Source organism: Trachypithecus francoisi, unplaced genomic scaffold (assembly GCF_009764315.1).
Source record: "Trachypithecus francoisi isolate TF-2019V2 unplaced genomic scaffold, Tfra_2.0 Lachesis_group1, whole genome shotgun sequence".
NCBI classification, from domain to species: domain Eukaryota; kingdom Metazoa; phylum Chordata; class Mammalia; order Primates; family Cercopithecidae; genus Trachypithecus; species Trachypithecus francoisi.
In genome coordinates this window covers 50,626,988-50,650,242 of record NW_022681454.1, presented here as the reverse complement: position 1 = coordinate 50,650,242, position 23,255 = coordinate 50,626,988, and the positions used below count along the sequence as shown (strand labels likewise).

Genomic DNA, 23,255 nt, shown 5'->3' with positions numbered 1-23,255 from the left:
AACGCCTCCGAGGTGCCATGGAAAAGAGTCCTAATTTTTTAAAAAAAAGGTTTGTGCAGAATTATATGGACCATATGGTGATTATACCTCAATAGGGTTGATAATCTCACAAGTGAAGGTCTTACCAGTGTCAGAGGGAGGTGAAAAAGGTCAAATCAAGTACCTGAAAATTACCAAGTAAGGTCATTCCAAAGGAAGCCAGACACAGCGCCACCAATCCACTAATATTCAGCCACGGGTTTAAAACCTTCGGTTTCAGTTGTATGAAGCGCAGAACAGCTACCACAAGGGCTAGGAGTAAAGCAAAGTCTTCAAATGAAAGAAATTAAATCACACACCTAGACTGTGAGGCAGAATTCTATTATGAATATTATTATTTTGCTGCTGCACTATTTTCTTAGGTAAGAGGGAGAATTCTAAAGCCACAATGTGCAAAATTAAACTTTTCACCGCAGTACATTTTACATCTCTGGAATGATCCACAATTTTTCAGAGAAACTTTCCATGCAATGCTTATGATTATTTAGATGTTTTATTACACCCAATCTGGGGAAAGCAGAGAGGCAGAGAGGACTCGAGGCAGCAGGGCCGTATGTTACTTAGGTGAGGCAAGGATGATAGGACTATGAATGGTGTTCTCAGAGTTTTCAAAAACAAGGTCAGCACAGGACAGACTGGCTTAGGAGAGCACTGCAGAGGCTTGGCACACAACATATAAGATGGGATAAAGACAGACTGACTCAGTCATTCTTTTTTTTTTTTTTTTTTTTTTTTGAGATGGAGTCTCGCTCTGTGGCCCAGGTTGGAGTGCAGTGGCCGGATCTCAGCTCACTGCAAGCTCCACTTCCCAGGTTTATGCCATTCTCCTGCCTCAGCCTCCCGAGTAGCTGGGACTACAGGCGCCCGCCACCTCGCCCAGCTAGTTTTTTGCATTTTTTAGTAAGATGGGGTTTCAGCGTGTTAGCCAGGATGGTCTTGATCTCCTGACCTCGTGATCCTCCCGTCTCGGCCTCCCAAAGTGCTGGGATTACAGGCTTGAGCCACCGCACCCGGCCAACTCAGTCATTCTTTAGCTTAGAATAGTGTGGAAAATAATGATAGGGTAGGAACATAATGGGAAGAAGACAAGGTTACCACATCTAGACAAAACTACTGGTGCTAGTGCCATAAACCATTCCTGGGGAGAGGAAGAAAAATAATGGGAAGTGTACAAGTTCCTTTATTACTGGTTTTACTCTCACTTCCCTTTGATTCTACTTGGAGGTGTTCACTGTCAAACAACAAAGATAGTTAATCTAAATTAGAGAAGTTACAATATTCACACATATGAAACCTGTATTTGAACACAGCAGATTGAGAGATTTGATATGTACTGGAAATGGTACCTAGTATATCAAGAAAACTTAATTCCTGAAAATAATATTAATTACTCCTTTTAAAAGTCCACTCTATCTTTTGAAGCAAATTGGTATTGGAGAATTTGAAGAGAGAATGAGGGAAGTTACTTAGATTTCAATTTCAAATTGACTTCTAATAGTAACCTCGGGATAGTCCATACTCAAGGCCCTAATCTAAGGATGACCTTTTTTTTTTGCCTAGTGCAGAGATATTTTCATATTTATACAAAGAGTTGGCAGAGGTTAGTCAATAAATGATGAAAAATCACTTTCAATTAATGTAAATTATATCTACATGTAAGGAAACAAACTTACTACTAAGATAATTTATTTTGACATTAAGGTTCAGCAGGAAAGACAATTAGAAATTCAAGAATTACCTTATTTATACAGCAATTAAGTTGGTAATTATTTGCTAAAGGTTTTTCTTTGATTACAGGCCATTATTAGTAGTCATTAATAAAGAAAATCTATCCATAAATTTGCATTTCCCAAGTATGTTAAATTTCATAGTGTAACCCTATGGCTTTAAGCTCGATAAGTTGACTTTTTGTTCTAAGTACTTCTGATCAAAGAGTGGTATAAAACTTGATTAATATTTGGATTTTAGAAACAAAATAGAGATAAATCATGATTTATAAAAATCTCAAATTGTTCAGCCCTGATATATACTTTAGTATATGCTTCAGCTAGTATCCACTGTTGATCGGAAAATTAATACATTATACCTGGGTTAACAATAGTTTCTCAAACTATTGGTTTGAGGGACCTAGGTAGGAATTATATCTGAAGTCTTTAACAACAACAATAACTATCCTAGAGGATGAAAAATAGTCACAATGTCTTACTAATTTTGGATAAGAACAGGAGGAGGAGCAGGGGAGAGGAGTAATTCAACACACAGCACTCCATCACAAAGTGGTCATCAGCTAAAGAAGTCATTAGATTAAGCCTAGAGAGCTCAACACAGGCACCATAAGATATCCTTCTAATGAGTTATGTATGGCTGTTAGGACATAATAACAAGACACTAAGACAGCACACTTAATTTTTGTTTTCTTTTTTTTGAGACAGAGTCTGACTCTGTCACCTAGGCTGGAATGCAGTGGCATGATCTCAGCTCACTGCAACCTCTGCCTCCTGGGTTCAAGCAATTCTTCTGCCTCAGCCTTCCAAGTAGCTGGGACTACAGGCCCATACCACCACGCCCAGCTAATTTTTGTATTTTTAGTAGAGACAGGGTTTCACCATATTGGTCAGGTTGGTCTTGAACTCCTGACCTCAGGTGATCTGACCGCCTCGGCCTCCCAAGTTGCTGGGATTATAGGCATGAGCCTATGATACAGACGGAGTCTCTCTGTCGCCAGGCTGCAGTGCAGTGGCGCAATCTTGGCTCACTGCAACCTCCTCCTCCTGGGTTCAAGTGATTCTCCTGCCTCAGCCTCCTGAGCAGCTGGGACTACAGGCGCACGCCACCACGCCCAGATAATGTTTTTGTATTTTTAGTAGAGATGGGGTTTCACCATGTTAGCCAGGATGGTCTCTATCTACTGACCTTGTGATCTGCCTGCCTTGGCCTCCCAAAGTGCTGGGATTACAGGTGTAAGCCACCGCGCCTGGCTGGCTAATTTTTTTTTTTTTTTTTTTTTTAATGACCACTGAAAACTCTCTCTGGCCATTTTGTGGGATAGGATGGTGCTGGAACTTGACCTAAGCCCTAAACCCAGTTCCTGAAATGGCTCTTCATGTTGACCCACCCAGCCAAACAGTTTGTTCCTTTATGCCCAGGGGAACAGAGTTGATGGCCGCTCTCTTCATTATCTATTTCTGTCCAGTAAACACAGGACATGCAACATCTCCAGGTCCCTGCATTGCTAGCTGTCCTATTTGTAATATGAATAGTAAGTTATCTTATGAACAAATTATGAAATTCAGCAGGAAACAGAAACCAATTTGAAGACAGGGATTTAACCCAACACTCCTAACTTCCAGAATTGCATTCTAAACACCACACTTTGCCCTTTTTTACCTCTTAACTCCATTATTAATCAGATCAGGGGAGGCAAGCTTTCCTTTTAAAATAGATTCTAGCTGAATTTTTAGAACGATTGATCTAATAAAGATTTTGCCCCATAACAGTTTTACTAACACTTAGGTATGAATGGAGGCAGACTGGGACTGTTATGAAGTCCATTTTCAACCAAGTAGTGATTTAATTATACCTTCTTGAAAAAGACTTACAGGCCATTTCAAAGCCATCTTTATATATGCTAGCTTTTACCACATTCACGTTCTGATCAATAGATATATTTTTTTGTTTCATTAAAAGTTTTAGATTTCACTAACAGTTTCAGAAAAGATTTTAAAAACTCATCCTTCTGTGGGTTTTGGTATTTAGAACGGTCCTTTGCTATACAGAGGTGTCCCCTACTTAATTTTCCTGTCTATTTTTAAAAGAGTGCAAATCAAATAATGGCTGATTTTTCTAACTACATTTTAAATTCTGAGTCTGACTGGGTTCTTAAAGTTCAAAACTCAAAATAACGTCTCTTCCTTGCAGATCTAAACTGGTACCTAGCCAAATTTTTGTTTTGTTTTGTTTAGTTTTACTCTTTATGCATGAATAATTCCTATTTATGACTGCAGTAGAACACAGCCGTCAATATGTTTTGCCTGAAGGGAGAGTGGCTGCTATTAGGTGACTGAAATCATTCAGTTATTAGCTTTATCCTCACAACCTCCCCAGGGCAGGAAATCATATTCCTTTGAAGAAATTTGTCTTAGGTCTTTTTCTCTCTCACCCCGTGGAAAGAAATGCAGTTTCAAGACAAAGAGCATAACTAATTCTCTAAAGAAAATAATTGAGCATTCAATCTTTGATTAGTCTGCCAAAAAAGATAAAATATCTTTGCTAATTTTAATACATGCTACATTCACTCAGTTTTAGATTGTAAATTATAATCTATACGGCTGCTGAAAAGCAGTGACTGATAGGCGGTGTGGGTTATTTCTTAAAGTCAGTTATGTAGACTAAAATAATAGTCTGAAGTCTAACAAGGGCGGGCCTGGGGAGATGAAGGTATCCACAGTTAAGAGGAGGAATCATTAGTAAACTGATTCTTTTTCACTGTCAGAGTTGATAAATAAATACTTGTTGGTTTGCTTCCATTGAACACTAATCTTAATCAATTTTATGTCTACCAGATGGTACTGAAAATGATGAACGATAATACAGAATAAACACTGGATGTTGTAATACCTTAGAGCAAGAGCTAGCAAAAGCTTAATTGCTTCTTGGTGGAGCAGGAAGGACTGGAGAATAAGATGATGACAAATGTCATCTGGAAGAGGGGATCTTGCTTTCATTGCTTTGTTTTTGGAAATGCTTTTGTAATTAGTCAATTATAAGCCTTATAACTGGATAAACTTGTGAGTGATACAAACTGGGTTTTTTAAAATTATACACTTAAAGACTACTGGGAAATATCAATTTGTCTTAAGCATACAAAGGAAACAATATGTGGCTTCCAATGTGCTCACTGGTTTGTTTAAAGCCCAGTGGAGGACAGACAGCTGGTGACAGCTTTTTTATATTCCAGACTTGAGTATCACGCTTAAATGAGGTAGTATTTGCAAAGCGCTTTGCATTGTTCCTGGAATAGAAATGATGGCTATTAATTATTGTTGCTGCCCCCTGTGGGATGATCATACGAATAGATGGCAGCCTGCAAGCCTATGTGCTATGATGGCAGAGGGGCCAGGAAAGGTCCCTGACCCTGCCATTCAAGGTTCACTCTTGGGGCTTTGCGCTCTGTTAAATGTGAATGTTCCTTAGCAGCTATTTATGTCTTGGGATGAATAAGTTTATTAGGTCTTTTCAGAAGACTGGTGTCAAGAGTAGAAAAAAGGAGCGCATATAAAGGTCCTGGCAGCTCTGAGGCTGAAAGCAGTGACAACCAAACCTGACTGCCCAGGACTGGCCCTGGTGCCCACGGGTGCACCAGATGCTGCAGGTGCCATCCATCTTGATACCTGTAAATATCTAGGCTGTGAAAGTCCTGACTGCCAGGGGCATAAAGAGGAGAGCTTTTTTAAAGACTCAGCAACCCCCGCATCAGGGTATATTTAACTTTCTCCTTAGTGGTAGTATAGCAGCCCATGCCTTCCAGATGCTTCCTGCTTTGGCAAATGGGATATGCTTTGGGGAAGGCTGGGGAGGGCTTTGATGGAAAGGTGGTTAGCTCTAGGGAAGAATCTTGTTAACTGTACAGAAGCTCCCCAGTGTACTTCTTTTTGAAGCTTACAGATTCAAGAGAGTCCTGATGGGCCTGATGGGAAACATTCTCCATGTTTCTAATGTTCTGGGCTTTCTGAACCAACTAGTTTCTGCCTGTGTTGCCTGTTGGACCACCCATCTCCCTTGATTTTCCACTGACTTCTAAAGGTCTTCCCATTCTTATAGCAAACATTAAAAAAGAACACATTAAGAATGAGTAGGAATTTTGCGGGGGAGGTGAAATAACAGGTTACTTCTTTGGGGGACATGTCCCATAAAGGTTGAATATTCCCTCAGTAATACTACTACCTTTTACTTAGAGTGAAAGTCTCACCATCAAAAGAACTACTTCCAGAACACCATTGTGGGAAGGGTGGGCTGTCTCTGGTCCTTCCTAACAGCATGCTGACAGTGACAGCTAGCTGACTCTTGGAGAGACACTGGGAAAGTCTGACATTGAGGAGATGGTATACAAGGTAGATGTGAAAAAGGATAGAGTGCATGGCTGGTTCCCACCATCTCCGGAGGACTATGCAGGGTCGTGGATGCACTCACAGAGGGACAGAATATTACATGAGGGTCTTGGACCCCAAAGAAAAAGTAAGGAACTGGGGCTAAATATGAGTACCAAAGGTTTCTTCTTCTTCTTCTTATTTTTAAGCCTACTTCTCCATTTGCCAGCTTACTATGTCTACAGGCACAGGAGAGAGTGTAATCCTAATGCTAATATTGACCTTTAGGTTTAAAGACAGTATCTACACACATCAACAAATATCACAAAGCCCATGCATTTTTTTTCATCTTTGCTAGCGACGGAATAAATAAAGCATTCTTTTCAAAGCAAACGTCTTATACAATATTACATTCTCATGCAGGATTTTATACCATGAAATATATTATTTTATGCAGCAAAATAAATCAAATCAAGAGTATCTGAATGATAAAGATGGTAAAGGGAAGAGAAAATGTAAGGACAGCAGGGTGAACATAAATGGATGTATGAGAGAAAAAGACCTTTAAGACAAAGAGCTGGCTTCAGCATACTGACGTGATATGATACTAAATGATCAACTAAGCCCCCTATTGTTTCGATAAGGGTTTGGGAGAATTTAAAATAAGAAAGAAATGTACCAAAGCACATAAAGCATTCTTTACACTCTTCTTACCTAGGAAGGCTGCCATATTCATAACTTGACTAAACACACAGCTTGCAGGAGGATCATCACCTGCAATGCTTGAAAAAGATGAAATGTTTTATAGTTACTATATCAAAATCTATGATCCTCCTAACTTTTCCTATGGTCCCACAGAACAGAAGGGAATTGCTGGGTTACCTTATATATGGTGCATGCTTCACACCAGATTTCCTGGATAACAACAACAAAAAAAAAACACAGAAGTTCAGGTTAAAGCACTGTCATTTGTGCAGTTTAACCTTCCCAGTGGGAAAGTTTTTGCCAAATCTATTGACGAACAATGAAATACCCACAGATAAACTTTACCTTTCAGCTGAATTTAATGGTAAAATTTTGTCATCTTCCACAGCTATGAAGTATCTATCAAAAAAGAATAAGTTTATAGAACAAAGAAATTGAAAAAAAGAATCATTTGTTTCCCAGTTTTATTAAACTAACTGCACTAATTCATATTCACTGTTTCTAACTGAGAAATGCTCTTTTACAATTCTTTACCCATAGCTCATCTAGTTCTTTGAAGCTCAAATGTCATTATTAGTAATATTTCCTTAATTTTCAAAACATCCCCCAAATTAATGGCCATGCCTATAAACTGGAAACTAGAGAACAAGGAAACAGACCTTATAACTTTGAGCAAACTAAAATTAGAGTTCAGTTTCTAACTTCTCAGGAATGTGTCCTACCTTTCCTAACAAACTTTAAGGAACTAAAATAATTTTCTTAAGGTGAATATTACCTAAAATAAGCAAGCGTGGGAACATTTTGTGGTAAGCCAGGACTTCTGATATAATGATATTCATTTTATAAGCATATCAGACCCAGTCATGAATAACTTGACTATGAACTGGACTGCAGATGGAATCCACAGCATATTAGCGTCAAATTCAAAAATCTTGTAAATAATTAATTCAAATAACCAGTTTACAAAATGTTCATCACAACAAGAACACATGAACACAAAATAAACTTGTATTCTTCACCATCTGCTTTGCATAATTATTACTCACTCTTGTTACTTACTTTGGTTAACAGAAAATGGGAAAGAAATGAGGACTTTAGCAAGGTTGAATTAGTAAAATATATTATTTTAAAGTATTTATAAATACAGTCATATAGATATGCCATCTACTATTTTTTTCAGGATGGGGACAGAGTCTTGCTCTGTTGCCCAGTCTGGAGTGCAGTGGCGTGATCTCAGCTCACTGCAACCTCTGCCTTCAGGGTTCAAGTGATTCTTGTGCCTTAGTCTCCTGAGTAGCTGGGATTACAGGCATGCGTCACCACGCCTGGCTAATTTCTGTATTTTCAGTAGACACCGGGTTTCGCCATGTTGGGCAAGCTGGTCTCAAACTCCTGACCTCAAGTGATCTGCCCGCCTCGGCCTCCCAAAGTGCTGGGATTACAGGCATGAGCCACTGTGGCTGGCCGCCATATACTATTAAGGTTTACATTTTTATCTACATTGCACCTGAATCCTTAAATAATTAAATGAGCGTATACTCACACTATCCACAATCCAGCTGAAGTAAACAAAGTAAATACAAGAGGTAGGAACATCCATACGCTGCATTTCTTCCCATCCATGCCTGTACCACTGAAATAAAATAAATAGGTATTAATAATTAAGGCAAAACATTTACTTCACTCTTTCAAGATAGAAAGTTTAGTCTAACTGAAAAAAAAAGTGTATTTTATGAAACCATGATTCAAATTGGTATCATCATTCCCACCTACTCATGTGGGAAATCCCTGAAACAGTTAACATGGATGATTGTTATCTAGCTTAAATATTCCAGAGTTTTAGTTGAGAACTAATAGAAGACTTATTTTTAGTTAATTAATTTTTTTTTGTATAGATGGGGTCTAGCTATGTTGCCCAAGCTGTTCTTGAACTCCTGGCCCCAAGTGATCCTCCCACCTTGGCCTTCCAAAGCCTCACAGGCATGAGCCTCAGTGCCTGGCCAGAAAATTTTTCATAAAAACATTTATCCTTGTATAAGTATCGATACATTTAAGAAAAGACAAAAGAGTTTGGGTTAGATTAGGACTTTCACTAGAAGAGCTAAGTACCAAAGGTATACTTCAACCTACTTTTAGTGCTAATATTAACATTTATGTATTTATGGATCTGACATGTACATAAATCTACAGGCTGGCAGACGAAGGTATTAAAAACAAACGATTACTAAATAAATTAGCACTTATCAGGAGGAAATGACAAATGCTTTGCAAATCTGAACTTTTCTCATGACATGTTATTGAGCAGCAATCTCAGGAGACTAAAGATGAATGCTCTATAAAACAATGCATTGTGTATAACTTTAAATTAGTGCTAATAAACACAATGAAAAAATACATATGTCTGGCGTTTTGGATGTTACAAAAATATATAAATAAAAAATCCCCCACACATAAATGAAGTGAAAACTAGAAGCTCCAGAAGTGTCTATGAAAAATTATCAGTATTAAACATAAAGAAATAACTATCACTTTATGTCTTACCTGCCAGACAAAATCTATCTGAGACACTGGATGCCAACATAATCCTTGTGGCAAAAACACCTGTTCTAAGAAAATTAAGTGCCCTAGTAACCAACACTGGGGACCTGACAATCAGAAGAATAATGTGATTAAATGGCACCTCTAGGGAGATATCAATGCTCTTTATTTTGAGTTTTACAATTAAAACAAGTGTTTTACAATTTTTTACAAGTTTTTACAATTTTTTACAAGTTTTTGCAGTTAAAGCAAGTTTGTTTACTGGGTTTGAACCAGCACTGCCCGATTTGTGAATACCTCCAAGACAACTGCTTTCACATGCTGGGACTCTCTGGACCCTCCAAGTGTTGAGACAAGACAGGGAACATGATGGTCACTTCAGGATGCCAAAACAATCCCTTCTGCAACATCTCAGGAGGTCTCAGTTCCCTAAACGGGTCTACCTGATTACGTAGATCTTTCGGACTAGGAGATAGACACTGGGCCTAATAGTGTCTTTCAACAGTGTGCCTTAGTCTAAACACATATCTGGGCAGTGGTGTTAAATAAATTACAGAATCTAGGAGTTGAAAGACATTAGAGCCACTTTCAATAATTTAATTTGCAATGAATCTAATCCAATACAATCCAACTCAAAATTATAGACACCCTACCTGTGCCAGGTACTATACCAGGTGGTGGAAATACTGAGGCGAGGTCTAATGAATACGACTATTTATAGGTAACATTCTATGCAATATATAAAAACTATTGTATGAATTAGTGGTCCATGGCTTTCTAGTTTATATAATATGGAAGAAGAGTGAACATTTTAAGCTTACACAACATTGCTAGTCAGTCTCTATTCATTTATTTATGTCCAAAAAGTTGTGGGCTCATAATAAAGCTCTCCATTATGCTAACAAAAATAATTCCATAAGTAGTCAAATGTAGAGGGAGCACAGAAAATAGGAGTGATGGTTGAGTATGTAAACCAATTATTCTAGGTCTGTCACTGAAATAGGGCCCTCTAATAGGATGAGTACAGCCGAGATGCTTAGGAGATCTGGTTCCCAACCTCGGCTTTCCCAATAACTGACTAATCGGGTCTGGGTCGTTACTTAAATCTGTAACACCATTTTCTTATGGTTTTACAGAATCTAGGAGCTGAAATGTCTTTCAACTCCTAGATTGTGAGATTCAACTAAATGAACACTATTGAATGCAAAGAGAGGGAGAAGGACATCAAGGACAGAGTGGCAGTACCTTGGAGGTTCAGCCAAGTCTGGTATTTTATACCTTTGCAAAAACAGAATGATCCAATGTACTCAAAATTATCAGCCCCAGAGAAAATGTTAACTATTGTTACAACAGATTGCTGAATAAATCAGAATGACAACTTATTAATGTACAATGAGAGGCACAACTGTCAAATGGACAAATACTCATGCTGGCTCCCCTTTTAGGAATGTCTGTGTGGGAAATTGAAATTTTCAAGCAGGGAGGTAGAGTGAAGAGGGTTAACAAGATAATTCTAAGACCATGGCATCAAGCTACAATAGCTTTAATACTAATTTCCTGGCCCGAGGTACTGGGATGTCCCATTTAGCCACTGATTCTCACTTACCTGCACTTGTCAGCTTATATTTTGACTAAAGAATTTGCAATAGAGAAATGACTCTGATGTGCTCTCTGCTCCAGGTACTGGGGAAGGATTCCAGGAGGTTCCTGGAGATGAATGTTTAATTTGGTTTAGTTTCACAACTCTCTGAGCTGCCTTGGCTTGACAAGTTCAGATACTTGACTGAAAGTACATTTTTGCAAAGGATAAACAATTATTAAATTAACTCTCTTTATCTTTTTATTTTTTTTGAGACACGATCTCGCTTTTTCACCCAGGTTGGATGGGGTGCAGTGACGCGATCACAGCTCACTGCTGCCTCAACCTCCTGGGCTCAAGTGATCCTCCCACGTCAGCCCCCAAGTAGCTGGGACTACAGCTGCAAGCCACCACACCTGGCTAATGTTTTGTATTTTTTGTAGAGACAAGGTTTCACTATGTTGCCCAAGCTAGTCTGGAACTCCTGAGCTCAAGTGATCCACCCACGTGAGCCACTGCCCATGGCCAAATTAACTCTGTTAACTTTGCCTTACTGCTGCCTGAGAATTAAAGTTAAAAGTAGGAGATGGATCTCTTTCTTGCATCCTTCCAGACACCATGAAAATAAACTGGTCCATTGCTTCTAGTCACATTAGAAAGTGTCACCCAAACTTTACTTATATTTCCTAGCAAGAATAAGTTTGACTCTTTCCCTGAGCTAAATCAACCAGTTTCCTCCCAGCTAGAAGAGTAAATTTTCCCCTTGCCTCTTAAAGGAAAGAGGGGGAGAAGAATGGAATATTCCATACTCCTAAAATAGTTTTGTCTTTGCATTCATTTTTATTTTTATTTTTTAAATTTTTCTTCATTTTATTTTATTTTTTTGAGAAGGAGTCTCATTCTGTTGCCTAAGCTGGAGCATGGTGGCACAATCTTGGCTCACTGCAACCTCCACCTCCCAGGTTCAAGCGTTTCTCCTGCTTCAGCCTCCTGAGTAGCTGGGACCACAGGCACCCTGTCACCACGCCCCCGCTAATTTTTGTATTTTTAGTAGAGACAAGGCTTCACCATATTGATCAAGCTGGTCTCGAACTCCTGACCTCGTGATCCGCCCACCTCGGCCTCCCAAAGTGCTGGGATTACAGGCGTGAGCCACCGTACCTGGCCAGCATTTTTTTTTTTTTAAAGAGATGGCATCTCACTATGTTGTCCAGGCTGAACTCAAACTCTTGGGCTCAAGAGATCCTCCCACTTCAGCCTCCCTAGTAGCTGGGACTACAGGCATGCACCACCACACCTGGTTTGTTGTATCTTTACATTCTGAATTATACTTTTTTTTTTTTTTGAGATGGGGTCTCACTCTGTTGCCCAGGCTGGAATGCAGGGGTTCAATCTTGGCTCACTGCAACCTCCATCTCCTGGGTTCAAGTGGTTCTCCCACCTCAGCCCCCTGAGTAGCTGGGATTACAGGCACCCACCACCACACTCGGCTAATTTTTGTATTTTTAGTAGAGATGGGGTTTCACCATGTTGGCCAGGCTGGTCTCGAACTCCTGACTTCAGGTGATCAGCCCTCCTTGGCCTCCCAAAGTGTTGGGATTACAGGCGTAAGCCAATGTGCCTGGCCCATACTTCTTTTATATTCTACATAATATTTACTCTATTTATATTAATCTTTCAATAATACTTCACAGTAAAAAAATTAAAGATAATTCTTCCTATGTCCTAAATGGTTAATTATATCTAGGACAACGTCACCTCATGAGCTTCTAAAAAGTGGAGGAAAAAAGCCAGAATTGCATAAACTTTCTTGAAAGGGTTCTGGCATTTAGATTTGCTTTGGAAGACTCTCCTCCGAATGGTATCATTTATCCAAATGATTTGCAAAGCTGTCATCCAGATGGCTAAATCTTCCTAGAGAGCCAATACTGCAAACTCTCTGTATATTTCTGTCGCATGTTCTTTTCTTCCAATAAATGTCATTCCCTAAGTCTGAGTTATCTTCACTCTCTTTTACTCAATCTGTGGTGTGAGTGAGACTGCACAGTGGGGCTCTTGAACACTATGAGTCAGATGATGAAAATCCCCACCTTCTATGCTCGCTTTGTGACCTGACATCCCTGCAGTTCTCTTTGTTCCTCTGAGAGAAAATGACCTGTAGCATGAGGTCTTCAGAGGCTCCCACTGTTGACATTTTTGTTGCTCTGGAAGTCTTCAAGCTGCAAATATCCAAGAGAACACCTGGCGAATTGAAAATGTACGATTTTGTGGAATTGAACAGAGTGTTACTATAAGCCCATATTAATTTATTATTTAAGACTCTAACTCCTTTCGTTGGTTTGAAAAGGGGGTGTTTATAAAGTCAAAGTCATGGCCAGGTGGGGTGGCTCATGCCTGAAATCCCAGCGCTTTGGGAGGCTGAGGTGGGCGAATCATCTGAGGTCAGGAATTCGAGACCAACCTGGCCAACATGGTGAAACCCATCTCTAGTAAAAACACAAAAATTAGCGGGGTGTGGTGGCACATACCTGTAGTCCCAACTATGCGGGAGGCTAAGGCAAAAGAATCGTTTGAGCCCAGGAGGCAGAGGTTGCAGTGAGCTGAGATTGCTGTACTGCACTCCAGCCTGGGTGACAGAATGAGATTCCTTCTCAAAAAATAAACAAATATATAAATAAAAAGTCAAAGTCACATGATTATTCATACTTTTATCATCAAATTCAAAACAGTTTGTACATTATTAGCTACTGAAGCTACGGAGTGAAAGAACAAAGCATACTGTTACCCATGCTAATCCTTGAAGACAAACTTTCTATTTTTTCAAGCTGCAAATGGAAATGGAAGCTACAAATGGAAAAGTAAAGCCCAATCTTCATTTACAGCTTTAAAAGTTTTATTAGGGCTGGGTGCGGTGGCTCATGCTTGTAAACCCAACACTTTGGGAGACCAAGGCTGGCGGATCATGGGGTCAGGAGATCGAGACCATCCTGGCTAACATGGTGAAACCCATCTCTACTAACAATACAAAAAAATTAACTGGGCGTGGTGGCGCGCACCTGTAGTCCCAGCTACTTGGGAGGCTGAGGCAGAAGAATCGCTTAAACCCGGGAGGCGGAGGTTGCAGTGAGCCGAGATCGCACCACTGCACTCCATTCTGGGGGACAAAGCAAGACTCCATCTCGACAACAAAAAACAAAAACCAAAAAAAAACTTGATTCGTGAGAATCAGTTACAACAATGACTGTGAAGTGTCATTGTAGTTTATATTTCCAAGAGCTGGAAAGGACTTGCTTATTATAAACAGAAGGACTTTGTCCTGCCTGGGGCAATGGAGAGAGGCAGCTATAGTTCACAGACTCTGGAACCAGGCCACCAGGGCTTGGAATCCAGCTCTGCCTCTTACTAGTTTTGTGTCCTCGGTTAAGTCTTCTCTGTGCCTCAGTTTCTTCATCAGCAAAGTGGAAATAATAATGGTATCTACCTTATAGGGTTTTTATGAGGATTGAAAATATGTTTAAAGCACTCAGAACTGTGGCTGGCATACAACAAATGTTAGCCAGCATTTCAATAAACGTTAACTGTATTATGCTGAAAGTGCTGTTGGGGGTCTTTGGTTCTCTTTTTTTGTCTTGTAATTTATCAGGAAATGAGTTCCCTGCTACAGTAATTTTTCATTCTGCTCTTAGGGCCAACTGGAATGAAGCAGAAATGATGAACGAGTCACCCATCATGACCACGACTGTCACAGTGTCCATGAACCAAGAGCATCCTTGGTTTGTTTTTTAACCACCTGTAAATCTTATTTTTCTTTTGTGTCATGGGCAAATGTGAAGGGCTTGTATTATCTTATCATTCATTTGTAATTATAAGGGGTAATGATGAGGACTGTTTCTTTTGTTTTTCCCCTAAAATGTTTGCAGGCTCTCAGATATAAATCAGCCTGGGGAGATATGCAATACAACCAACAAATGTCACACTTGTTCTGGTAACAATTAAAATTTTGTTTTCACTGAATCCTAAGTTTGGGAAGGCATAATAGTCAGGTGACCTGGTGTCACCTTAAGATTATACGACTTCCGGCCGGGCGCGGTGGCTCAAGCCTGTAATCCCAGCACTTTGGGAGGCCGAGACGGGCAGATCACAAGGTCAGGAGATCGAGACCATCCTGGCTAACACGGTGAAACCCCGTCTCTACTAAAAATACAAAAACTAGCCGGGCGAGATGGCGGGCGCCTGTAGTCCCAGCTACTCGGGAGGCTGAGGCAGGAGAATGGCGTAAACCCGGGAGGCGGAGCTTGCAGTGAGCTGAGATCTGGCCACTGCACTCCAGTCCCAGCGACAGAGCGAGACTCCGCCTCAAAAAAAAAAAAAAAAAAAAAACAAGATTATACGACTTCCCTCCATCCACAGATACAAACAATATTATTCAATTAATGAGGTCAATCCCCCTGTTCCCACAACATTTTTCTTTTTTTTTTTTTTTTTTTTGAGACGGAGTCTCGCTCTGTCACCCAGGCTGGAGTGCAGTGGCCGGATCTCAGCTCACTGCAAGCTCTGCCTCCCGGGTTCACGCCATTCTCCTGCCTCAGCCTCCCGAGCAGCTGGGACTACAGGCGCCCGCCACCTCGCCCAGCTAGTTTTTTGTGTTTTTTAGTAGAGACGGGGTTTCACCATGTTAGCCAGGATGGTGTCGATCTCCTGACCTCGTGATCCACCCGTCTCGGCCTCCCAAAGTGCTGGGATTACAGGCTTGAGCCACCGCGCCCGGCCTCCCACATTTTTCATAAGTGCTGGCAAGAAACAACATGTAGTAAAGGATTTCTGTTAAACATTACCATTCCCAAAAGAATATGATGATTCCTAAGTAGAACCAATGGCAACTAGTTTTTCTCCAATGCTGTCTTGATTTCTAAAAGCAATCACCTTCATTCAACTGACAGATGACTATAGGGATCCTTTCATGCCAGTGACCTAAGGATTCTCTTTCTCAGAAATCAATGGAGCACATTGTCCCAACACTATTTTTTTTTTTTTTTGAGATAGGGTCTCACTCTGTTACTCAGGCTAGAGTGCAGTGGCATGATCATGGCTCACTGCAGCCTCAATCTCCCCAGGCTCAGGTGATCCTCCCACTTCAGCTTCCTAAGTAGCTGGGACTACAGGCATGTGCCACCATGCCCAGTTAATTTTTGTAGAGACAGGGTCTCATCATATTGGCCAGGCTGGTCTTGAATTTCTGGGCTCAAGCAATCCAACTGCCTCGGACTCCCAAAGTGTTAGGATTACAGGCGTGAGCCACTGAACCTGGCCTGTCCCTACACTATTGACAGAATAATCCCAGAAGGAATTCCCTTCTACCAGCACTTTAATTCAATAATACTGTCTTAGAGTTTCTATGCCAAGATCCTCTTCAGAGTCCGTTTATATCTTTAATAATAATAAAAATATTGCCTACATGTGGCAGATGTAACTGCCAACCCAACAGTCATTTCTCCTCTTTTTCTTAGCTAATAGAAGTCTAATTTTATTAGGGACAGCAATGTGCTCAGCCCAAGGCTATAGGTCATGAGTTGTTAAGCCAATCATAATGATCTCATTTTCCTTTAACAAGTACCTTTCCAGACTCCTTTTAACCTGGCCCATGCGATGCAAGAGGAAGTCTACTGAGTAGCAAATGGGAAGGGTTTGCATCCCTGATAGTGGATTGTTTCTTTTCTGCCCACCCTACTTCTCTCCAACTTGGGATGCTATAGTGAAAACATGGCACCTAGTGCTACGGCAGCCATAATGAAATCACGAGACAAAAAAACATGAAGACCCAAAGTCAACATATGGAGAATGGCAGATTAGACGGTGGGAAGAACTGAGTCCTTGATAACATCATTAAGACACTACCAAATGCTCAATATCACCTACCTTCAAACTACTAAAAAAAAGTCATTACTGCTTTATTACTTTAGGGTGGTAGAGCATCAAAATCCACTCTCTCTCCTTCCATTATAATTTGGCAAGCGGCTGCTCACCTACGTTATACTTCACAGCCTCCTTTGCAACAAGTGTGGCCCTATAAGTTCTCTCCAATGGAAAATGAGTGAAGGCTCATATGATAACAGGATTGTATTGTACAGGAAAATGTCCATTTTCTAGAGGAGTATACTGAAGTATTTAGCAGCCAATTGTCATAATGTCTAAAATTCACTTAATATTTTCATCAATGGGGTAATTAAAAAGTTTTAGAGACACAGTGGTGATGGTTGTACAACACTGTGAATATAATTAATGCCACTGAATTATACACTTAGCAATGGTCACAATGGCAGTTTTTGTTATATATATTTCACCAAAATTTTTAGAAGTTTAAAAAGCCACTTCAAAAAAGATGAAGTACCACCTCACCCAGTAGGATAGCTATTATCAAAAAACAAAAAGTGCTCTCTGGGCAGGGCATCTCTGAAAGAAAGGCAGCAGCCCCAGTCAGGGGCTTATGCATAAAACTCCCACCTCCCTCGGAAGGGCACCTTGAGGAAGGGGCAGCTGTGGGTGCAGCTTCAGCAGACTTAAATGTTCCTGCCTGCCGGCTCTGAAGAGAGAAGCAGATCTCCCGGCACAGTGCTCAAGGTCTGCTAAGGGACAGACTGCCTCCTTAAGTGGGTCCTTGACCCCCGTGCCTCCTGATGGGGAGACACTTCCCAGCAAGGATCAACAGACACCTCATACAGGAGAGCTCTGGCTGGCACCTGGTGGGTGCCCCTCTGGGACAAAGCTTCCAGAGGAAGGAACAGGCAGCAATCTTTGCTATTCTGCAGCCTCCACTGGTAATACCCAGGCAAACAGGGTCTGGAGTGAACCTCCAGCAAACTCCAACAGAAGGTGAGCAGAGGAGCCTGACTGTTAGAAGGAAAACTAACAAACAAAAAGGAATAGCAACAACATCAACAAAAAGGACGTCCACACAAAAACCCTATCTGAAGGTCACCAACATCAAAGGCCAAAGGTAGATATATCCACAAAGATGAGGAGAAACCAGTGCAAAAAGGCTGAAAATTCCAAAAATCAGAATGCCTCTTTTCCTCCAAGGGATCACAACTCCTCGCCAGCAAGGGAACAAAACTGGATGGAGAATAAGTTTGATGAATTGACGTAAGTAGGCTTCAGAAGGTGAGTAAAAATAAACTCCTCTGAGCTAAAGGAGCATGTTCTAACCCAACACAAGGAAGCTAAGGACCTTGAAAAATGGTTAGAGGAACTGCTAACTAGAATAACCAGTTTAGAGAAGAACATAAATGACCTGATGGAGCTGAAAAACACAGCACGAGAACTTCATGAAGCATACACAAGTATCAATAGCTGAATCAATCATGTGGAAGAAAGGATATCAGAGACTGAAGATCAACTTAATGAAATAAAGCATGAAGACAAGATTAGAGAAAAAAAGAATGAAAAAGAACAAACAAAGCCTCCAAGAAATATGGGACTATGTGAAAAGATCAAACCTTGATTGGTGTAACTGAAAGTGACAGGGAGAACAGAACCAAGTTGGAAAACACTCTTCAGGATATTATCCAGGAGAACTTCCCCAACCTAGCAAGACAGGCCAACATTCAAACTCAGGAAATACAGAGAACACCACAAAGATACTCCTCAAAAGGAGCAACCCCAAGACACATAATTGTCAGATTTACCAAGGTTGAAATGAAGGAAAAAATGTTAAGGGCAGCCAGAGAGAAAGGTTGGGTTATCCACAAAGGGAAGCCCATCTGACTAACAGCGGATCTCTCTGCAGAAACCCTACAAGCCAGAAGAGAGTGGGGGCCAACATTCAACATTCTTAAAGAAAAGAATTTACAACCCAAAATTTCATATCCAGCCAAACTAAGCTTCATAAGTGAAGTAGAAATAAAATCCTTTACAGACAAGCAAATGCTGAGAGATTTTGTCACCACCAGGCCTGCCTTACAAGTGCTCCTGAAGGAAGCACTAAACACGGGAAGGAACAACCAGTACCAGCCACTGCAAAAACATATCAAATTGTAAACACCATCAACACTATGAAGAAACTGCATCAACTAATGGTCAAAATAACCAGCTAGCATCATGACAGTATCAAATTCACACATAGCAATATTAACCGTAAGTGTAAATGGTCTAAATGCCCCAATTAAAAGACACAGACTGGCAAACTGGATAAAGAGCCAAGACCCATCAGTTTGCTGTATTCAGGCGACTGATCTCACATGCAAAGACACACATAGGCTCAAAACAAAGGGATGGACGAAGATCTACCAAGCAAATAGAAAGCAAAAAAAAAGCAGGGGTTGCAGTCCCAGTCTCAGATAAACAGACTTTAAACCTACAAAGATCAAAAAAGACAAAGAAGGGCATTACATAATGGTAAAGGGATCAATGCAACAAGAAGAGCTAACTATCCTAAATATATATACACCCAACACAGGAGCACCCATATTCATAAAGCAAGTTCTTAGAGACCTACAAAGAGAGACTCCCACACAATAACAGTGGGAGACTTTAACACCCCCCTGTCAATATTAGACAGATCAACAAGACAGAAAATTAACAAGGATATTCAGGACTTGAACTCAGCTCTGGACCAAGCAGACCTAATAGACATCTACAGAACTCACCATCCCAAATCAACAGAATATACATTCTTCTCAGCACCACATCACATTTATTCTAAAATTGACCACATAAAAAACACTCCTCAGCAAATGTAAAGAACAGAAATCATAACAGACAGTCTCTCAGACCACAATGCAATCACATTAGAATTCAAGATTAAGAAACTCACTAAAGGCTGGGCGTGGTGGTTCATGTCTGTAATCCCAGCACTTTGGGAGGTCAAGGTGGGCAGATCACAAGGTCAGGAGATCGAGACCATCCTGGTTGAAACGGTGAAACCCCATCTCTCCTAAAAATACAAAAAATTAGCCGGGTGTGGTGGTGTGCACCTGTGGTCCCAGCTGCTCAGGAGGCTGAGGCAGGAGAATGGCATGAACCTGGGAGGCGGAGCTTGCAGTGAGCCAAGATCACACCACTGTACTCCACCTTGGGCGACAGAGCGAGACTCCATCTCAAAAAAAATAAAAAAGAGGCCGGGCACGGTGGCTCAAGCCTTTAATCCCAGCACTTTGGGAGGCCGAGACGGGCGGATCACGAGGTCAGGAGGTCAAGACCATCCTGGCTAACATGGTGAAACCCCGTCTCTACTAAAAAATACAAAAAACTAGCCGGGCGAGGTGGCAGGCACCTGTAGTCCCAGCTACTCGGGAGGCTGAGGCAGGAGAATGGCGTAAACCCGGGAGGCGGAGCTTGCAGTGAGCTGAGATCCGGCCGCTGCACTCCAGCCCGGGCGACACAGAGCGAGACTCCATCTCAAAAAAAAAAAAAAAAAAAAAAAAAAAAGAAACTCACTAAAAACTGCACAACTACACAGAAACTGAACAACCTGCTCCTGAATGACAACTGGGTAAATAACGAAGTTAAGGCAGAAATCAGTAAGTTCTTTGAAACCAATGAGAACAAAGACACAACGTACCAGAATCTTTGGGACACAGCTAAAGCAGTGTTTACAGGGAAATTTATAGCACTAAATTCCCACAGGAGAAAGCAGGAAAGATCTAAAATCAACACCCTAACATCACAGTTAAAAGAACTAGAGAAGCAAGAGCAAACAAATTCAAAAGTTAGCAGAAGACAAGAAATAACTAAGATCAAAGCAGAACTGAAGGAGACAGAGATACGAAAAACCCTTCAAAAAAATCAATGAATCCAAGAGCTGGCATTTTGAAAAGATTAACAAAATAGATAGACCGCTAGCCAGACTAATAAAGAAGAAAAGAGAGAAGAATCAAATAGACACAATAAAAAATGATAAAGGGGATATCACCACTGATCCCACAGAAATGGAAACTACCATCAGAGAATACTATAAATACCTCTATACAAACTAGAAAACCTAGAAGAAATGGATAAATTCCTGAACACATGCACCCTCCCAAGACTACATCAGGAAGAAGTCAGATCCCTAAACAGACCAATAACAAGTTCTAAAATTGAGGCAGTAATTAATAGCCTACCAACTAAAAAAAGCCCAGGACCAGAGAGATTCACAGCCGAATTCTACCAGAGGTACAAAGAGGAGCTGGTACCCTTCCTTCTGAAACGATTCCAAACAATATAAAAAGACTCCTTCCTAAATCATTTGATGAGGCCAGCATCATCCTAATACCAAAACCTGGCAGAGACACAACAAAAAAAAGAAAATTTCAGGCCAATATCCCTGATGAACATCGATGCAAAAATCCTCAATAAAATATTGGGAAACCAAATCCAGCAGCGCATCAAAAAGCTTATCCACCATGAGCAAGTCAGCTTCATCCTAGGATGCAAGGCTGGTTCAACTCATGCAAATCAACAAACATTATCCACCATATAAACAGGACCAATGACAAAAACCACATGATTTTCTCAATAGATGCAGAAAAAGGCTTCAGTAAAATTCAACACTTCATGCAAAAAACTGTTTTCTTTATTTCTTTTTTTTTTTTTTTTTTGAGACGGAATCTCACTCTGTTACCCAGGCTGGAGTGCAGTGGCGCGATCTCGGCTCACTGCAAGCTCCGCCTCCTGGGTTCACACCATTCTCCTGCCTCAGCCTCCTGAGTAGCTGGGACTACAGGTGCCCGCCATCACACCTGGCTAATTTTTTGTGTTTTTAGTAGAGATGCGGTTTCACCGTGTTAGCCAGGATAGTCTCAATTTCCTGACCTTGTGATTCGCCCGCCTCGGCCTCCCAAAGTGCTGGGATTACAGGCGTAAGCCACCGCGCCCGGCCCATGCAAAAAACTCTCAATAAACTAGGTATTGATGAAACGTATCTCAAAATAATAAGAGCTATTTATGACAGACCCACAGCCAATATCATACTGAATGGGCAAAAGCTGGAAGCATTCCCTTTGAAAACCGGCACAAGACAAGGATGCCCTCTCTCACCACTCCTATTCTACATAGGCAGTCAGGCAAGAGAAAGAAATAAAGAGTATTCAAATAGGAAGAGAGGAAGTCAAATTGTCTCTGTTTGCAAATGACATGATTGTATATTTAGAAAACCGCATCGTCTTAGCCCAAAATCTCCTTAGGCTGATAAGCAACTTCAGCAATGTTTCAGGATACAAAATCAATGTGCAAAAATCACAAGCATTCCTGTACACCAATAATAGACAAACAGCCAAATAATGAGTGAACTCCCATTCACAATTGCTACAAAGATAATGAAATACCTAGGAATACAACTCACAAGGGATGTGAAGGACCTCTTCAAGGAGAACTACAACCCACTGCTCAAGGAAATAAGAGAGGACACAAACAAATGGAAAACCATTCCGTGCTCATGGATAGGAAGAATCAGTATCATGAAAATGGCCATACTGCCCAAAGTAATTTACAGATTCAATGCTGTCCCCATCAAGCTACCATTGACTTTCTTCACAGAATTAGAAAAAACCAGTTTAAATTTCATATGGAACCCAAAAAGAGCCCGCATAGCCAAGACAATCCTAAGCAAAAAGAACAAAGCAGGAGGTATCACACGGATGTGACTTCAAACTATGCTACAAGGCTACAGTAACCAAAACAGCATAGTACTAGTACCAAAACAGATATACAGACCAATGGAACAGAACAGAGGTCTCAGCAATAATGCCACACATCTACAACTATCTGATCTTTGACAAATCTGACAAAAGCAAGAAATGGGGAAAGGATTCCCTATTTAATTTTATTATTAAAAAATTAAATTATTATTTAATTAGCTGTGTTAGAAAAACTGGCTAGCTATATGCAAAAAACTGAAACTGTAATCCCCTTCCTTACACCTTATACAAAAATTAACTCAAGATGGATTATAGACTTAAATGTAAGACCTAAAACCATAAAAACCCTAGAAGAAAACCTAGGCAATACCATTCAGGACATAGGCATGGGCAAAGACTCCATGACTAAAACACCAAAAGCAATGGCAACCAAAGCCAAAACTGACAAATAGGATCTAATTAAACTAAAGAGTTTCTGCACAGCAAAAGAAAATATCATCAGAGTGAACAAGCAACCTATACAATGGGAGAAAATTTTTGCAATCTCTCCATCTGACAAAGGACTAATATCCAGAATCTACAAGGAACTTAAACAAATCTACAAGAAAAAAGCAAACAACCCCATCAAAAAGTGGGCAAAGGACATGAACAGACACTTCTCAGAAGAAGACATTTATGGAGCCAACAAACATGAAA

At 40.6% G+C, this 23,255-nt stretch overlaps 1 protein-coding gene across 2 annotated transcripts in view; it reads right to left on the bottom strand.

Moving 5' to 3' along the window:
• The window catches only part of TMEM150C (transmembrane protein 150C), an 88,614-nt gene that overhangs the window by 11,980 nt on the left and 53,379 nt on the right, over nt 1–23,255 (bottom strand). For both annotated transcript variants that reach the window (XM_033214272.1, XM_033214273.1), the window contains 5 exons: nt 8,374–8,463; nt 7,176–7,229; nt 7,008–7,040; nt 6,840–6,907; nt 164–291 (listed from right to left, as the gene is read on the bottom strand). In XM_033214272.1, coding sequence (XP_033070163.1) covers nt 164–291; nt 6,840–6,907; nt 7,008–7,040; nt 7,176–7,229; nt 8,374–8,463 — 373 coding nt within the window. The remainder of the gene's footprint in view (nt 1–163; nt 292–6,839; nt 6,908–7,007; nt 7,041–7,175; nt 7,230–8,373; nt 8,464–23,255) is intronic.